This window comes from Motacilla alba, chromosome 10, assembly GCF_015832195.1.
Source record: "Motacilla alba alba isolate MOTALB_02 chromosome 10, Motacilla_alba_V1.0_pri, whole genome shotgun sequence".
Lineage (NCBI taxonomy): Eukaryota > Metazoa > Chordata > Aves > Passeriformes > Motacillidae > Motacilla > Motacilla alba.
This window is the reverse complement of record NC_052025.1, coordinates 13918334-13934353: the sequence shown is the minus strand read 5'-3', so window position 1 is coordinate 13934353 and position 16020 is coordinate 13918334. Positions and strand designations below refer to the sequence as shown.

Genomic DNA, 16020 nt, shown 5'->3' with positions numbered 1-16020 from the left:
TGTTGCTTGTTTTCCCATCTTGTTCTGAGATGTGTTTGGATGGGTTGTGGAATGTGACAGTGGGAGATGTTTGCTCTCTGGTCAGCCAGGAGCTGGTCCCTTCTGCATGACTCTGTCCAGCTTGTCAGGTATCCTCATCAGTGGCTTTGGAGCCATGGGTTGTCTGTGGCCACATGTTGTGCAGGCTCTTCTAGGACTCCTCATCTTGAAAATAGAGTATCAAAGAGGCTGAAAACAAAACCCTCAGAGTTTATTCTCCTTTCATAAGAGGAAGACCCGTACCATTTAGAAAATGGCAATTGGTGGGGTGACTGGTGCAATGGTTGTTCCCTCCATTATGTTTTCTTTTTCTGCTGTTACAAGGCTGGTGCACAGTTTTATTGAAGCAATTTGGATAGTCTGTTAAAATGTCTTTGTTTTTCAAACTTCTGTGAGTACATCTATTTATCATACTGAGCAGAGCTGGCTCATGTTAAGTGTTCACATAAACCTCGTATGAAAGATTACAGCAAGAGTGAGTATTCATCAGAAATAAAAACTCTTTCTCTGGGTATTCATAATACTTGGCTTTCTACATTGGGCTATTCCAGTAAAGTTTGACTACTTAATTAAAAGTGGAAAGTGAATAAAAAGGGTCTGGGAATGGTGCCAAATTAATTCACTAGAAAATGTGATATGCAGAAATTATCTGCCTTTGCTCATGTCCAGCATTACCCACTTCTGACATTTGATCACAATTCTTCTTATGTTTGGTGCTTATTGGATAGTTCCAGAGCCTCAAATGCTTGCTGATAATCTCCCTTTTCATTAAAGGGAGGAAATCCTCCCATGTAACTCTATTTCACCTGAGGTGGATATCTGAATTCCTCACACACTGAAGGGAAAAAGAAGCAAGTTCTCTTAACCTGTGCTAAATGTTTGCCTTTAGAAACTTGGGGTCTTTCAAATGTTTATTTCCCCCTGTGCAGTGGAGGATGAGCCTGCAGTGGGCAACCTGGACATGGCATAACGGGCATTTAAAGCTGGGTCGGGTAGAAGGCTGCTGAAAGAGATTTGTCAAGTGGAGTCAGAGGCATCTGGTGTCAGGGCTCAAAACCCAGGAGGAGTGAGAATACCACAGGTGTCTTTTCTTTGCTGATAAGTGCTCAGGGGTGATTTGAGCTGGGGAGGGATGAGCCTGAAACATGCAGGAATATTGATGGCACTGTTGCCATGGCCATGACTTATTTCTGTCATAGTGGGAGCTGAGGAGATTTTTACTGGCTATAGGAAGCAGAGCTCATGCAAGTGAAAAGAGAAATGCCAAGGTGATCAAAGAGCACATGTAAAGCTAAAAGCCATATTTAATCAGATATTGTGTCAGATTGATCAAGGAGATTATGAAGATATAAGTTAAGAGGCTGTACATAACTTCAAATTAGGCTTTGAATATAAGGTTATATATATATATATATATATATTACTCTGCTGTTTAGACCAAGAGAGGAGACAGGTACTGTGGATGAGCTGAATACTGGACTTGCCTCTTCTGCTGAGAATGATGGAGAAGCATATGGAAGAGATCCAACTGCAAATGTGTCCTAGACCCCAGTGCAGGCAGTTTGATTTTTTTCCCTATCCTTAATTCTGGGTAATGTCTTGCTGGTAGACCACCATAAACATTTACTGCAATTGCATCTCCTGGGTTGGTCTAGACTTCCAGCTGCTCTCTTCTGGAACAGAATATGTGGCTTATCTGGCCACTGCCAGACTGTATTTTGAGAAAGAGCAGAAACTCAAGGCACAAACATGGTGATTAGTTCAGGTTATCAGGTTCCTCTTCAACCTGATAGAGAAGCTGTTGTGATGGGTTCTTTTTGAGGAATGCTCTATGTACAGCTTTATGCCTTTGTTTATTTGGCAATGGTTCCTGATAGAAGATCAAAAGCAAATCATTCTTAATTCATCTTGTTAGTCTGTGTTTTGTCATTAATCATGTTGAGCAGTCTGGATATTTAATTGGAAAGTAACACATGATTCTATTGGAATGTGGTCAGAATTAATCAATGCTTAGCATTTTGAGAATAAACAGACACTATTTGGTTCACTTGATTTGTGTAGAAAATTCATAGGAAGGGAAAAAACATTTATGTTGAGCTATATCACAGCTAAATTACTTGCTTCCCATCTGGCCTTGATCTATGTGGGATTTATCCTAAAAGTCCTGTTAAATAAAACTAAAAAATACTGTTATGAATGAGACGATGCCAGCAACAAAGAGTGTTGTCTTGAAAATTTTTCTTTATAAAAAGTGTCTCTTCAACTTGACTAAAATCTCAGATAACATGAAGCAGGGATGGTTGCATCACTAAGATAAGTAAATAAACCCTACTGTGCAAATTTATTGCAATGAGCCATTGTAATAGAAGAAATGATCTTGGAGCCAGAGGTGTCCCAGTTTCATGCAGTTCCTTCTCTTTCATTATTTTTACGGTCTGTGTGGTTTCTCTCAAAGAATGACCTGTTCTAATATCAATAATCAGTTACAAAATCTCATTTCAGACTGGTGGTATGTCAGTGCTGCTTTGCAGAGCAAATAGAGTTGCATTTCAGAATTAGACTTTACTGGCATGGTACTGTTAATAGCAGTAGATGAGAGAAATTGAAAAATTAAGAGGTAGAGACAAGGGAAAAAGATGTTTTCAGGCGAGGTTTGAAAATAGATGGGGAATTGATGAGGCGGGGAGGAACAGCATCTCCCAAGGTTGTTCCAGAGGTCTGGAACTCGGAGCACTCAGAAATCCTGGTGCCATCTCTTGGTAGCCTTTGGAATGGCATGTTTCACCGCAGATGCCCCCATCTCCGAGGCATTAAAAATTGGTGAATGAGCGTTATATGTGGAGAAATTCACTTCTGAGTTTAAGTTTATACGTCATGGGAAGGGGGGAACAGATTTATAAATGGAGCAAGTTGGTGAGACTGTTATTTTGAAAGAGATGTTTGCCTTTTTCTGTTAGCTGTAGCTTATGTTGTACATCTATTTCAGGTCAGAGTTTGAAAGAGAAACAATGCTTTCAGCTGAAGGCCTTTCTTTGCCTGCCCATTATTTGTCCCCTTTGGTGAGCCAGAGTGCTATATTTGGAAAGATGCTGTGAGGGCAAGTCCCTGCTGTTCTCAAGTTGGCTTTTCACTGCCAGTGGCTATGGCAGATGCAGTTCATGGCTGGGCTCATGGGATGGCTTTGGGTATGTCCATGCTGCAGGCGACTCTGGGTTTGTTGAGCAGGAGATCCCCTCTGCCTGAGCTTTAATCTTCCTCCTTCTCCTAACAAATTCTCAGGCTTGCAACAGGGCCTCCAGCGTGGGCTGCCCAAGCCTCTTAGGACATGTTATCCAGTCTAGGGGTACTATTCATGTTGCTGTGTCTGTCTTGCTGTTGGTCTTTGTTCTAACCAGATTAAAACTAACACCTGGGTGCCTCACTGCAATCCCCCTGCCTCCTAGGACCTCTCTGAGGTGTATATCCCATGTAACAATCCCATGGAATATATCCCATGTAATCATGTTTGAGGAGGCCGTAAGGCCAAGCCTTCAGAAAACCCCAGCCAGGCAGCCTTGGAGGATGGGGAGTGAAGGAAAGGGATTTCCAAACAAAGCCTATCTGAATGTGCATGTGGAGATGATGAACAAGTGCCCACTGTGCCTGTTTGCCTACACTGGTTTTCCTGTGTCAAGGAGACAAAGAAAGAATTCCCCTCGGAAATCACTGAGTTGGGTAATGACGTGAATCTCTGACAGAGGCCAGAGTGAGCAGATAAAGCTGAGTGCACTCACTTGTGTGCCAGCACACATGAGAGCCCAGGAATCTCCTCTTCTTTGCCTTTCACTTGATTTATTGCCATTTCTCCTCCCACCCAGAAGCCTCTTGCCCTTATGAAGAGGGTAAAAATCAGCTGTGAAATCCTCCCCACAAAAGCTTTCAGTCCAAAGATAGACGAGGGCGATTTGGAAGAAACAATGAAAATAAGACTCAACGCAGAACTTCCACAGAAGCCATTTGCACAATGCTGTCCCTACAAGGAAATCAGCCCCAAGAATTTCCTGTGGTTGCTGAGGCTTTTCCCCAGCTCCACCAGTGCTGACAATGCTGGCAGGTAGAGTGTGAGCCAGTCTCTAGAACTATCAGTGGTTTTAAAGCACAGCAGTGATTAGACCTGCCCTGAGCAGAGTTATACAGTCAAAGCCTTAGCAACAGCCTTTCTGCTGCAGGGTTCCCTGTCCTGAGAGCACTGCTGGAGCCTCACCAGCTGTAGCAGCAGCAGGGTAACTGGATTTAGAGATAGAGGCAACACAAGGGACTCATTTCCAATGGGAGAAAGAGCTCTGAAGTTTTCAGTCTTTCAGGCTATTTTGAATGGTCATTAAACAATTACTATAGGGAATGAAAGAGAAAATAAATAATAGAGTGTTTGCCAATGAAGGTGAAATGAATTTTTTAGGGAGAGAGTTTTGTAACAGCAGTGGCACAGATTCAGCACAGGGCTCTGGCTCAGCAATGCTGGCACAGCTCTTCTCAATCTCTTTATCTGCAGGGCAGCACTTGGAATTGCAGCAATGCCAGTAAAATCTGTAAATAAACCCAGGGCTGAGCTGCTGTGGGAGGTGTTTGGAGGCAGGGCTTGGAATGGGGAGGGGAGAACCTGAAGACTTGAGGAAGTGGCTGGTGAGGAAGAACAGGGCTGCTGATTCCCAACATGGATGTTTGCAGCTCTGGGGATGGGAATGGAAACTCCCCCTGAAGTGCAAACCTTGGAAAGGTCGTGTATCTGAGACAGCAAAAGACAGATTATTGCAGAATAGAAAAGAGAGCATCATCCTATAAGTTCAGCACACCAAATCTATGTGTTTCTTTCCCATGTTAAAGGGATACAGTTCAGGCTTTGTGTGGACCAGAGGGCATATGCTGCAATTGCACAACAGCTGTCACTGTCTAGTCAAAAGCTTAATTTCCTTCTAGTTTTTCATTATTTAAAATTGCTCCTAAAAATTTGTGGTCATTCCAATTTTAACCACCTTCCAAATTTTACTATGTAGAAAAACCAGGCATGTGGAAGAACAATCCCAATAATGCTCAGATTTTTTCCTATTAATTTTAATTCTTTATCCTTCTTGCTTCATTATTATATTTACACCTTAAGTTCTACCAGCCTTGGCTTTGATATGGTCTGTTTTCAGATCCCAGAGTTTGGCTGGATTATATCAAATGGAAGATTTCCAGTGGAAAGGAAGGGGAAAAAAAAAAACCCAACCCTTAACTTTTATTATTTAGGTTTATACAAATTACTGCTTCAAAAAAGCCCTGCAGTTATGCCAGTGTGACACTGAAGCTTTCAACCAGCAAATATCAAGAGAATTTGACCCAGTGTGTGCTGCATTTTAACATTTACTGACTTTATCTTCCTTTTAAACATTCTATCTAGCTAAATGTTGTGAAGAACAGGCATTGGCATTATAATGTGACCAGATGATTGCTTCATAAGGAGTTAGACATGTGCAACTGAACAAATTCATTAGTCTGTGGGTGCCTAGATCAGGGTTAGGGTTAGGCTGGGTCTAACCCCAGCAGCCTGATGCTGCCTTACCATCAGCCTCACATGCTCCACAGTGCTCTAGTGACCTGTGCTGCAACTGAGGCCGGTGTGAACTGCCTGCTCTCAAATCCCCTCACTTGTAGGTGAGGGGGGGAAGCTGAGGCTGTGCTGTGGCTGCCCCTGGCAGTCTTCCTGCCCATCCTCTCAAAGTCTGACTCAGTCTTTTCCTGCATGTTGAACCTCAGGCACCAGCTGGGCAAAGTGCTATGTGGATGATCTAGCAGTTAAACCTATTTCTCTGGCTCTTGTGCTTTCTAGGGAAATGAATAAACCAACATCTCATTCTTTCTCAGGATCCTACCTATGCTGTTCCCACCGCTGTCTTACACAGGCTGTTCTTTGAAATGCTGCAAACCTCGAGGAGCTGTGGATGCAGAGAGCCTCATCTCTGACCTGCAGGTTGCCTTCCCTGCAGTCAGATGTCCTACTTCTGTCCTGCAGAGCTGTGGAGATGAGGACAGGACGAGGACAGGACAAGGACAGGGTCTCAGCAGGTGTTGGGGTGCTGCTGTTGGGGGTGGTGGCTCAGCCTGCTTGCAGGGACAGATGCTGCAGAAGATGCATCCCTATTTGCAGCATCTGTCCTGTTTTGGGTGAGCCTGCTCAGTCCTCAAGTGATTCTGTCTCCCCTATCACAGCCTGGCAGTCTTAGGTCCAAAAAGCTGCTGCAGGGCAGAGGGAAAGCTGTCTGCTTTCCACACCTTGGCTCCTTTTCCTGCAGATGTATCTCTGGATGTACTGCACAATACAGCAGTATCCCCACCCCCCACCCTCACTATCCAGCAAGACAAACCCCAGAATGGAGAGAGAGGTGAAGAGCAGGATGGCTTTTCTGCTAAATCCTTATTGAAAATCCCAGGCAAATTAATAAGCTTTTCTCCCTGCTCTGCATTTGCAACATTATTTCCCCCAAAAACTTCATGCTTACCTGTGGCAAAACTAGTCAGTATTAGACATTTCTAGCAGCATTCTACATATGCTTTGCAGCCCTCTGTTTTGGCACACGTGGTGGGTAAAATGGGCATTTTTTTCTAGCAGAAAAGACACATTTGAAACATTTCTTAAAACTGGCTATTGGCACTGACTGAAGGTACCTAGGTGAGACCTAATTTTCCGAATGAATGTCCAGATTTTCAGAGATCTTTAAATGTGTGAGGTTGAAAGGGAATGCAACCTTAAAAGAAAGCCTCTCAGCAGGCTAATGGATTAACTTGTACAGTTAAAAGGTAGTTCTGACCTTAGTATACAAAGGAGCTTTGAAAAATCCTACTGAGTGCTACCTGCATGTTTAGACATAGAAATGCCTTTTAAATTCAGGTCAAGGTGCCTATTGTGAATCTGTAAGAGAATGTTACTTTGTGGTTCTCGAGCATGTTTATGCATTGTTCGCTATTGGAGGCTGATTTAATAATGCCAATTAGGCTCAGTATTGTGTGCAAGTGTGGCATACAAATGAATAACCCAGTATTTCCAAGCATGTTCTTGTTTGGTAGCATCAGTCAGGACCAACAAACTGTAAAGTACCCAGTTCACACTGAATTTAGTGCTGGAGGGCTCTGTGTGGATGTACTTAAGGACCACGATGATTAGAGAGATTGAAAAGTGGGAATAGCTGGAAAACAGGAAAGATTTGGTGACTTATTCTGCACATTTTCTTCTGCATATTTTGTTGAAATTCCACTTGCATATGAGCTTTTCAGGCAGGTCTAACTCTGTCCACCATCCTTTGGTATTTGGTAATGGAGAGAAACAGCCTGACCTGTGTGCATAGCAGGGGAAGTGATAGCTCCTTGGGAAGCTCATGGGGATTGATAAATGCATTGCATGCAAGAAGATTAATTTCATAGGTTTCTTTTTGCACTTGCACCTGCTGCATGAAACAGCTTCCAGCTTTGGCACATTCAAAAACCCCTTTGCAATCCAGCCCTCTTCCCTAGAGATTTTAAGCTTTGAGTTTCCTTTGGCTGGACCTTATGGATGTGCTTCATCTGAAGAGGACCAGAGGGGTGAAGTGCAATATAAAATCAAACTGGTGGATCTATTTCTAGGGCTTTGTAATATGGAAACAATGCCATTAGATTTAAAATAATGAAGTTTTTTATCTTGTGTTCAAAATAAGTCATTCCTTCTTTTCTCTTTAAGCAAAAGTCAGATTTTTAAGAATAAGGCTTCTGTACAAGTCAGCCTTCTTTCTTAGAAGAGATCAAGGAAGATGATGCTTTCTCAGTCCTTCAGCTTCATAATTCATATCCTTTTCAAGTCTCTTATGTTGTACACATTTTTTTGAATTAGCTTCTTTGAAAGGTGTTTATTTCTTTGGTTTAAAAGACCAACTAACCAAACCCCTCAAAAAAAAAAAAAAAAAAAAAACCAAAAAAAACCAGACCTCAAAATTCTGAAAACCAGAGGAAAAGCTGAAATGAGAACTCAGGTTTCCCATCCATCGCATCAGCCCAGCTCCATGCAGGAAAGGTGACTACTTAAAACACAGCTCAAGGGGACCTTTCACTACAAAGTGCTTTTTAAAGATGTTGTACCCTGAGATTACTGCTGCCTTAGAGATGGTTTGTACTAACCAGCAGTCAGGAAGAGCTATGGCTCTCAGCCTTGATTGCATTGAAACCAGCCTCCCTTTTATGCTCTCAAATAGCTCTGGGCACAAGCAGTGACACGTTAGATACTTCTCTACCTGGGCTGTCAGCAACGCAAGCTGCCCTTGGATATTTCACTGCCAGTAATTGAGAGTATTCATAAAATGAAAATCTTGCAGTGGTTTGCCAGCAATATGGTGTGCGTGCAGCCTTATTTTCTGGCATCATAAACCCTTGGGTACCCCTAAACTCTCCCTGAAACGTTCACCATCAGAGACTCCCTAGTGGCAAAGCACCTGCAGTTCAAGTTCTCTTAGAGAAAGAAGTCCCAAGTTGTCCTGCTGAGATTTGAGCCCAGGGTTCCTGGGTATGTCACCAAGTGTCATTTGACTTCATCATGCCCTAAACAGGGTGCACAGATTGTGTCCCTCTCCCTGCCCTTACTCTGGCTGTACACAGCACTCAGTTTAAGACTGAATGATCCAGAAGTAAAAAAAAAAAAAAAAAAGAGGCTGGGTGTCTTCCCCCATGTGTGGAGCACACACTCCTCCTGTCAGCAGAGTCTTCATGTCAATCCCTGTGGTTTCCAGAGCAAAAAGCTGCTGGGAATGGATGAGCTACAAATAAAATGACAGCTAAGGAGTGAGCCAAGAGAACACCAGGCTCTTTTGAACTGAGTAGTAACTGGATTGGGAGTGGAAGACAGCTGCCTGGGGGAAGGAGGGGGATTTAACCACATTCCCTGACACACTTGGACTGTGTATGAGATGTTCTATAGGGCTCTGCTGGTGCTTGTTAGCAGATGTGGCCTCAATGAATGTCCTCACTGCTCCTCTTAATCAATCAAGGATAGTATTGACCCCCTTTCCCAGTCCCCTTCCTTGTGTCCCTGAGGTGAGAGAGCTGGGTTCTCACACTGTCAGCCTGGAGCTGCCTGGTTGATGAATTTGTTAAGAATTCTGTCTGATTGTGAACCTCCCAGCCCCTTTATCTTGATGTGAATGACAAGCTGTCACAGCCTGAGCCATGTTGGTGACATCTGACCCTGGGGAGGGAGCTGACATAATCTTCTGAGGTATGGCTTCTGCCTGGGGAGGCAGTGCTGGTCCTGCACTGCACTGGGCATTCTTTTGGCAAGGTTTTAAGTGCATTTCATGTACCTTATTCTTTGTTACTACTTTGAAGCTAATTTAATTTAGAGCTGTAAAGACTAGCTTGACTTTTTCGAATACAGCTGTCTCTACTTCTGTACTTGTACACAAGAAGAAGTAGGATACTTGTAAGGATGCCTGGAGTCACTATTCTTTCTGGGAGGCAGAGATGAAAGAGGCTGGAAGGCTGTGCCTTTTCTCTGATTGTAACCTGACAGAAGAGGCAGAGATGTTTGGGAGATGCTGCAGTGAAGGTTTTGAGCTGAACCTGGGAACTGAGACATGCTGGCCACTGGAATGGATGTATCCATTAGAAAAGGATTGTGGGGGTTTTTTGCTCTCATCTTTCAGCATTACACTGACAGCACATCTGTACACAACAGCTGGATCTCCCAACTCCACCTGTTGGCAGGGTGTGGGACATTGCAGACTGTAAGCAAACTTTGCCTTCAGTGTAAGTTTTAATGCCTTGCTAACAAGCTGGAATTAAAGAGGACAAAGATGATGGGTGCTTTTGCATAAGTCCTGGACTAGCCCTGCTATGAAAATGCCAGCAGCATAAGCAGCTTTTCCCCACCCATATTTCCAAGACTTGTGAAACTGCTGGTTTTAAGTCTTTAAAACAAATCACTGTGCAAGTGCCTGAGTATTTCAGATCTGTATTTCTGGGCCACAGGGAAATGACTTTCAAGGCATCTGCCTCAGATAAGATCTACCTTCTGGTAGGATTTATAAAGCACCTATTGCTGTGGTGCCTGCGTGTTGTTCCTGAATATCTCAGTTGCCAAATGTGAAATCCTCTTTACAGTGAGTGGTTCTGTGCCTGGATAACTTCCAGTAGTTAAGTACAGGTCCCAGGGGTTTGAGGCAAAATGCAGCCAGGTTGTGTATACACTTTAGGACACTCAATTCTGTCTGGAGAGGGGGGCTGTGGAAACTTAGGGGTTTTGAGCTCTGAGTCAAGGGTCCACTGTGCCTGGTGCTGTGCAAATATATATTGCAGGGTTTCTTCCCCACACTGCTTGTGGTATAAAGAATCATGACAGCAATAAGTGATTATATGAGAAATAGCAGGGTGAAGGGCAGGAGCTGACCCACATGGGTTCAGACAGGACAGAACTTTTTCTTACATTTCTATAAAAATAGTGCTTTGTGTCTTTATCATCCAGGTGTGATTGCTGTAAGGAATTAGGCATCAGGTTGAAGAAGTTAATAATGAAGCACCAAGTCATTAGCTTTCATTCAATAATTTGAAGAGGATGTTCTGTGTTTTAGCATGCAGAAGGCACAATTTTACAGAAGAAAGGATGGTTTAGTTACTTGGGGGCTGATCTGCAGAGCCCTTTTGGTTCATTTCTTTGTTCAGTCTTTGGCTTCTCTGCTGTCCCCTGTCCATAGTCTCAGGCTTATCCTGGGTGGTTGTGCACCATTGATATGCGTGAGTATTAAAATCTTTCCATGCAGTCAACCCTGTATCTCTTCTGGAGTGGGGTTTTGTATTTTCAGGAGTCCTTCTGTTTTCTTCAAGAGACAGGAACAGGCCAGGGATGGTCCATCATAGTGCCTTGTGCTGTGAGCTGAGATTAGAGTGTAGAAGAAAACAGAAGGGATCTTGGTTTTCAGGCTCCTCTGAAAACCAAGTGATTTCCAGCAAAAAATATCCTGGCAGCTCAGACCTGAAAGGGTGACCTAGGCACAGGGCTCCTTTGTCCAGGCTCTTTAACAGCCTGGTTTTACTGGCTAATCCAATTGTGCTTTGGCTTGGGACATGGAGTTTTTCTTTGTTGTTGCTCCTGGTTCCTAAGCAAAGGATCTGGAAGTTGCATTTGTCTATCTGTCTGTTAGTTGTACTCTTGCCCAGATATCCAAGCTGCTGACTTGGAAACACTTCAGAGTTTTCCATTCTGCAGAGTGGCTGTCTCGACTGCTACTACAGGGAGTTTTTAATGTTTTCTGATTATGGAGCAGCATTTATTATTATGCTTTATAAGATAGTGCAACTTTATTTATGTCTCTTTTTTGGTTAATATATAAATGAGTCTCCTTTGCAATACACTGGACTTGATGAAACTGCTAAGATTTTGCTAATGTATTACCACAGAAATCAGAAAATCAGAGGAAGGCATCTGGACAGATTTGGCAAGTTTTTTTAATGATTTAATCCCTTTTCCCCCTCCTTATCTCCCCTCCATCCCTTCTTGAGACAAATGCAGAGATTTGCTCTGGGCATGCTATCAAATTCTCTGGTCTGGCATATGGCTCATCAAGTCTTTCTTGTGCTCTCAAACTTTTCCTCCTGTTCTCATCTTCCTCCTGCCCTGTCCTTGCTCTTGTCCACAATTTATGAACTCCTTTCTCTACATTCCTGTCTCAGGCTTACTCATCTTATATCTCCTGATGCCAGCAAAGATGCTGTTGGTTTGCCGTATGGTGCTAAGTAGATGCTGATATTATCACAAACACAGTTTGCCTGGCTTGCTATATCCCCATTGATGCTTCAATGGTCTTGCTGCTGCTTTCAGTGAAAGCCTATTCTGCTTCTATTTCTCTTCTATGATTTATTGTTTTCCATAAGGTGTTTTGTGTGTTTGGTTTTGTTCAGCATCAAAGACAGGTAATATTCTGGGGGTGGCTAACACCTGACTTAATGTGCAAATTACAATGCTGATTGAAAATCCAAACTTAAAACAAATGGAGGTGTGAAGTCCTTTTTCAGGATAATTATGAATGCTAAGAGTTTACATGAGTTCAAAAGTTCTCAGGCAAATATATGGAAGCAAAATCAGCTAAGAGCTGAAACCCCTCCCAAAGGCACCACTGCTAGTTTATGGGAATTCTGGACTGAAAGCTTCTGGAGTTTGAATCTGTTCTGCAAGTCCTAGCACTGTGTGTCTGCTGTGGCCTTGCGTGCTTTCCTTGGCACTGCTGGCCACAGGACTCTGGACTCTTTGGACTTCCATCTTAAGCTGATGCAGCTGCTCTTTTCTGGGCTGGCTGATTAACTCTGCACTTAGAATACATATTTCTCATTTCATTCCCATTATATCCATGTTTAAAATGTAAGGCTATAGGGGTACAGTCATTCCTGGGTCACTTTTTTCAGACCCTTTCCTCGTGGGCAACTGGGCCTAGCAGTCCCATTATAAGCAATCCAGGCTGCCTTTTCAAAGTCATTAGGTTGTTTGTCCCATTGCTGCCAAGAGGATGTTTCATGCCTTCATTTTCCAGTGCTTAAAACCGATCCTTTCAATTCCAGCTAAATTTATTCATGGCCATTTTATATCATTTGTCTGAGGGCCAAATTTTTTCCTCAGCCTAAGTATCTCTCTGCCTTCCTCAATGTTTACTTCTCTGCCACCCAGTGTGTCTGAGGGGAACAATCCAGTTGTCTCTTGGCTATCATTTTGTTAAGGTGACTAAACTCTGATCCTTAAGGCTCCTAATGAGTTATGTCTCTGGTACCATAATGATTTCCTTGGCAGGTTTCTGCATGGTTCCTTCTGAGTTCTGCACACAGCTGTTCAGGTGAAGCCTTCTATGACAACGTCCATGCTCCTTTCTCCACTGGTTTTCTGAGAACTGATCTGTCCTTTTCATGGTTGTCACCCTGCTGGTTATGCTTGTCCTTATCCTTTAATGGGCTCATATATCCAGGGTGTCCTTCTACTCATTTCCAAATTATGAGCCCCTGGTCATAACAGTAATCCTTATTAAACCCTAACTGCTTAACCTTGCACTTTGACTATTATATTTCATCACATTTCTATTCCTTCAGAACTCAAGAACATCTTGTTACTCCTGAAAGATATTCTGAACTCCTTGCTATTGGCAGCAGCTCCTGACTTCACACAGTCAGCAGATTTTGTTAGTATACTCTGACTTTTTGTGCCAAGGTCATTAAAGAAAAGCTGAAATAAGATCAGTCTGAAAAGATCCTTGAGGACTTCCACACATAAGTTCCCTCTAGACTAATAATTCCTCTTCTAGCACAACTCTTGTCATTGGGTCTTTAACCAATTCCTTTCCCACATTGTAATTCTTACACTAATCCCCACGTTCTCCAGCTTGGCTAATAATTTTCAGTGTGGCATCATATCAAATGCTTTATTGAAGTACAGATAAATTGATCTACCACACTTTCCTTGTGTAGAAGAATTTGGTTTTTTTATCAAAGATACCCACTTAGGCTGGCTTGATCTACTCTTGGTGAGTCTGTTTTATCCCTAAAAATTATTTTACCTGTTTTGCACTTTAGCCTCATATCTATTATGTTTTTTTTCTCTCAAAATCTCTTCTAAAACAATGCATATCATTGGAGTCTGTCTACTAGGTCTGCACCTAGGTCCTACCTGGGCAGTCGGAACTTGAGATTAGACTGAGAACATGCTCTGGGAATTCTGTCTGCATACAATGTGGCTCACAGACCTCCCTCAAAAGCATTGGAAGATCCAGATTTGCTGATTTATTGTCTGAAGGGAGGTTTGCTGGCAGTGTTGTCTTTATGACAGTAGTGTAGCTCTGCTGAAACTCTTAGCAATGCTCATAAGCACCTACAACATAAAACAGATGCCTGGAGGAAATACTGAGAACTCTTCTGCTTGGAGCCAGAGATATTTTGGTCATTCCTTCATTGCCCTGCTGCTCTAGCAGGTGATTGAGACATCACATTAGGCCTGTAAAACATAGGTATGTAGAGCAGTCTCTCTTTAAAGACATACTGGAGTGTGAGCTTTGGGAGATGCTCTGGGTGGAATTTTAACTTGCTTAGAGTTGTTTACTTTGTCCTAGGCTTTGAACTTGGGGAGAGACTGAGTGATCAGTGGCTGTAGAGTGTTCCTTTCTGAGCAGGCTGAATAGCTGGGGGGATGACATTACTCCTCCACCATCTGAATAACTGCTGTTCAGTTGGTGCTAAAAGTAATGAAAACATGGCTGTGCTTCCACTGGTGAGATTTTTAGCTGCTGATTTCCTGTTCTATCTGTATTTGAGTGTGATTTCTTTGCTGTTTGTAAAGCTGTTGTTGAACTCTGACAGATTCGTTATGAAATAATGACTTTAGATAGAGATGTTGACCTAGTATTTGCAAGAACCAGCTCTTGAATCTTAGTCTCAGCTGCTGTTTGGACACACAAAAAGCAGGAGCTTGGTGACAAAAAATATTTATTTACTGCAGGATGATAATTGGCTCAGTCTGGAACTTAATAAAATTTTATTTGGGGATTGGTTTGTAAAGGGATTACATTTTAAGGAAATGGAGGTTTTTGGAGGTTTTTGTAGCTGTATTTATTTAATCAGCTCTGGGCACTTGAAGCTTCACAGCAGTAAGCCATGTTAGAACAGGGATCTTGCTCCAGCAGAACATGACTGGAAAGGAAGGTCCCCTGTGAGACAAGAGGGATGGAGATTTTACCACATGAAGGAAGGACCTTGCCTCCAGAAGTGGGGGAGCAATGATGTCTCAGTTCAACTTCTCAAGCTGCAAATGTTAGTGACCAGCTCCCAGCCAATCCACTCAGGCAGGTTCACTTGCTTACCTGCACAATGAAGTGACACAGAAGGTCCTCATAGATGTCTGTCCCTGCCCTTACTCACTGCAAACAGTTTTACTACAGAGCTTTAGCACATTTTCTACCAGTCCTCCTCTGAGTGGGGCCCTCTACACACCCCTGCAATGCAAGGCAAGGCGTGGTTTCAATTAAAAGAAATTCAGTTTGTTCTCAGTTAAACCTGGGAGGGAGGATAGGAGTGAAGCTTGTTTTGGGAAAACAGAAAAAGGAGTGGGATTTTGCTGGAAATATTGACATTGATGTCCCAGCTTGATATGGAAGTTATCTGATGATGCAGGTAGAAGCACTTGTGTCTGGGGTGGGCAAATGCCAAGTCTCTGGTACAAAGAAAAAGCTCTGGGGCAGCAGTTTAAAGACTTGTTAGATCACTTTGTGGGTGTTGCTTTAAATTTTAATGGTCACTACAAATCAATGTAACAGTAAAGCTAGAGGGCTAATGGTCTTTTAGAATAACTGAGTCAGCTGCAGAGGCTGGATCCTCTGTTGGTGTAAAACATTGCAGTTCTGTCAAAGTCCATCATAAACTGTCAGTTTAGACCATCTGGGGAGCCTGGCCCAGAAGACTGTGAAGATGAAGGTTACAAAAATTATTGAAGAAATTGACATTATTTCTCCATCTCTCTTCTTTCCCCAGGGCAGCCATTGGGGCTCTGGCAGCTCTGCTGAAATCAAGTAAGCTTTTTTCTTCATATTCTTTCTGACTTTCCTTTCTGTGCTGTGCTGCTGGACAGAGTGATCCTGTTGAACCTCATTCTCCCTTGGTATTCCCTCATCCCTTGATCCCAAAGAGCAATGCACAGGAAAGAGGCAGGAGTGCAGGAGTCTCCTATACCAGCTCTGATTCTTGGAGCACCCCCAGCCCTGTGGGAGATGGTGCCCTGAGTGCCCAGGCAGCCAGGCTGGACCCTTATTTTGAGTGTTTAGAGACTATTGGTTGTCCTGGGGCTTGGTATAATGGGAGGAATGGGGAATTTCTCCAGTCAGTGACAAATACTTATTTCCCTTCCCAATTTGTTGTTTCTTCCACGGAAAGGGAGAAAAGGATGTAGATAACAGCAATATTGTTTGGGTGTGAATGGTA

At 43.0% G+C, this 16020-nt stretch overlaps 1 protein-coding gene across 6 annotated transcripts in view; it reads left to right on the top strand.

The window, feature by feature from the left end:
- Nucleotides 1-16020, top strand: part of AGBL1 (ATP/GTP binding protein like 1) — a 331916-nt gene that overhangs the window by 28454 nt on the left and 287442 nt on the right. For all 6 annotated transcript variants that reach the window (XM_038146649.1, XM_038146651.1, XM_038146650.1 and 3 more), the window contains exon 6: nt 15574-15611. In XM_038146649.1, coding sequence (XP_038002577.1) covers nt 15574-15611 — 38 coding nt within the window. The remainder of the gene's footprint in view (nt 1-15573; nt 15612-16020) is intronic.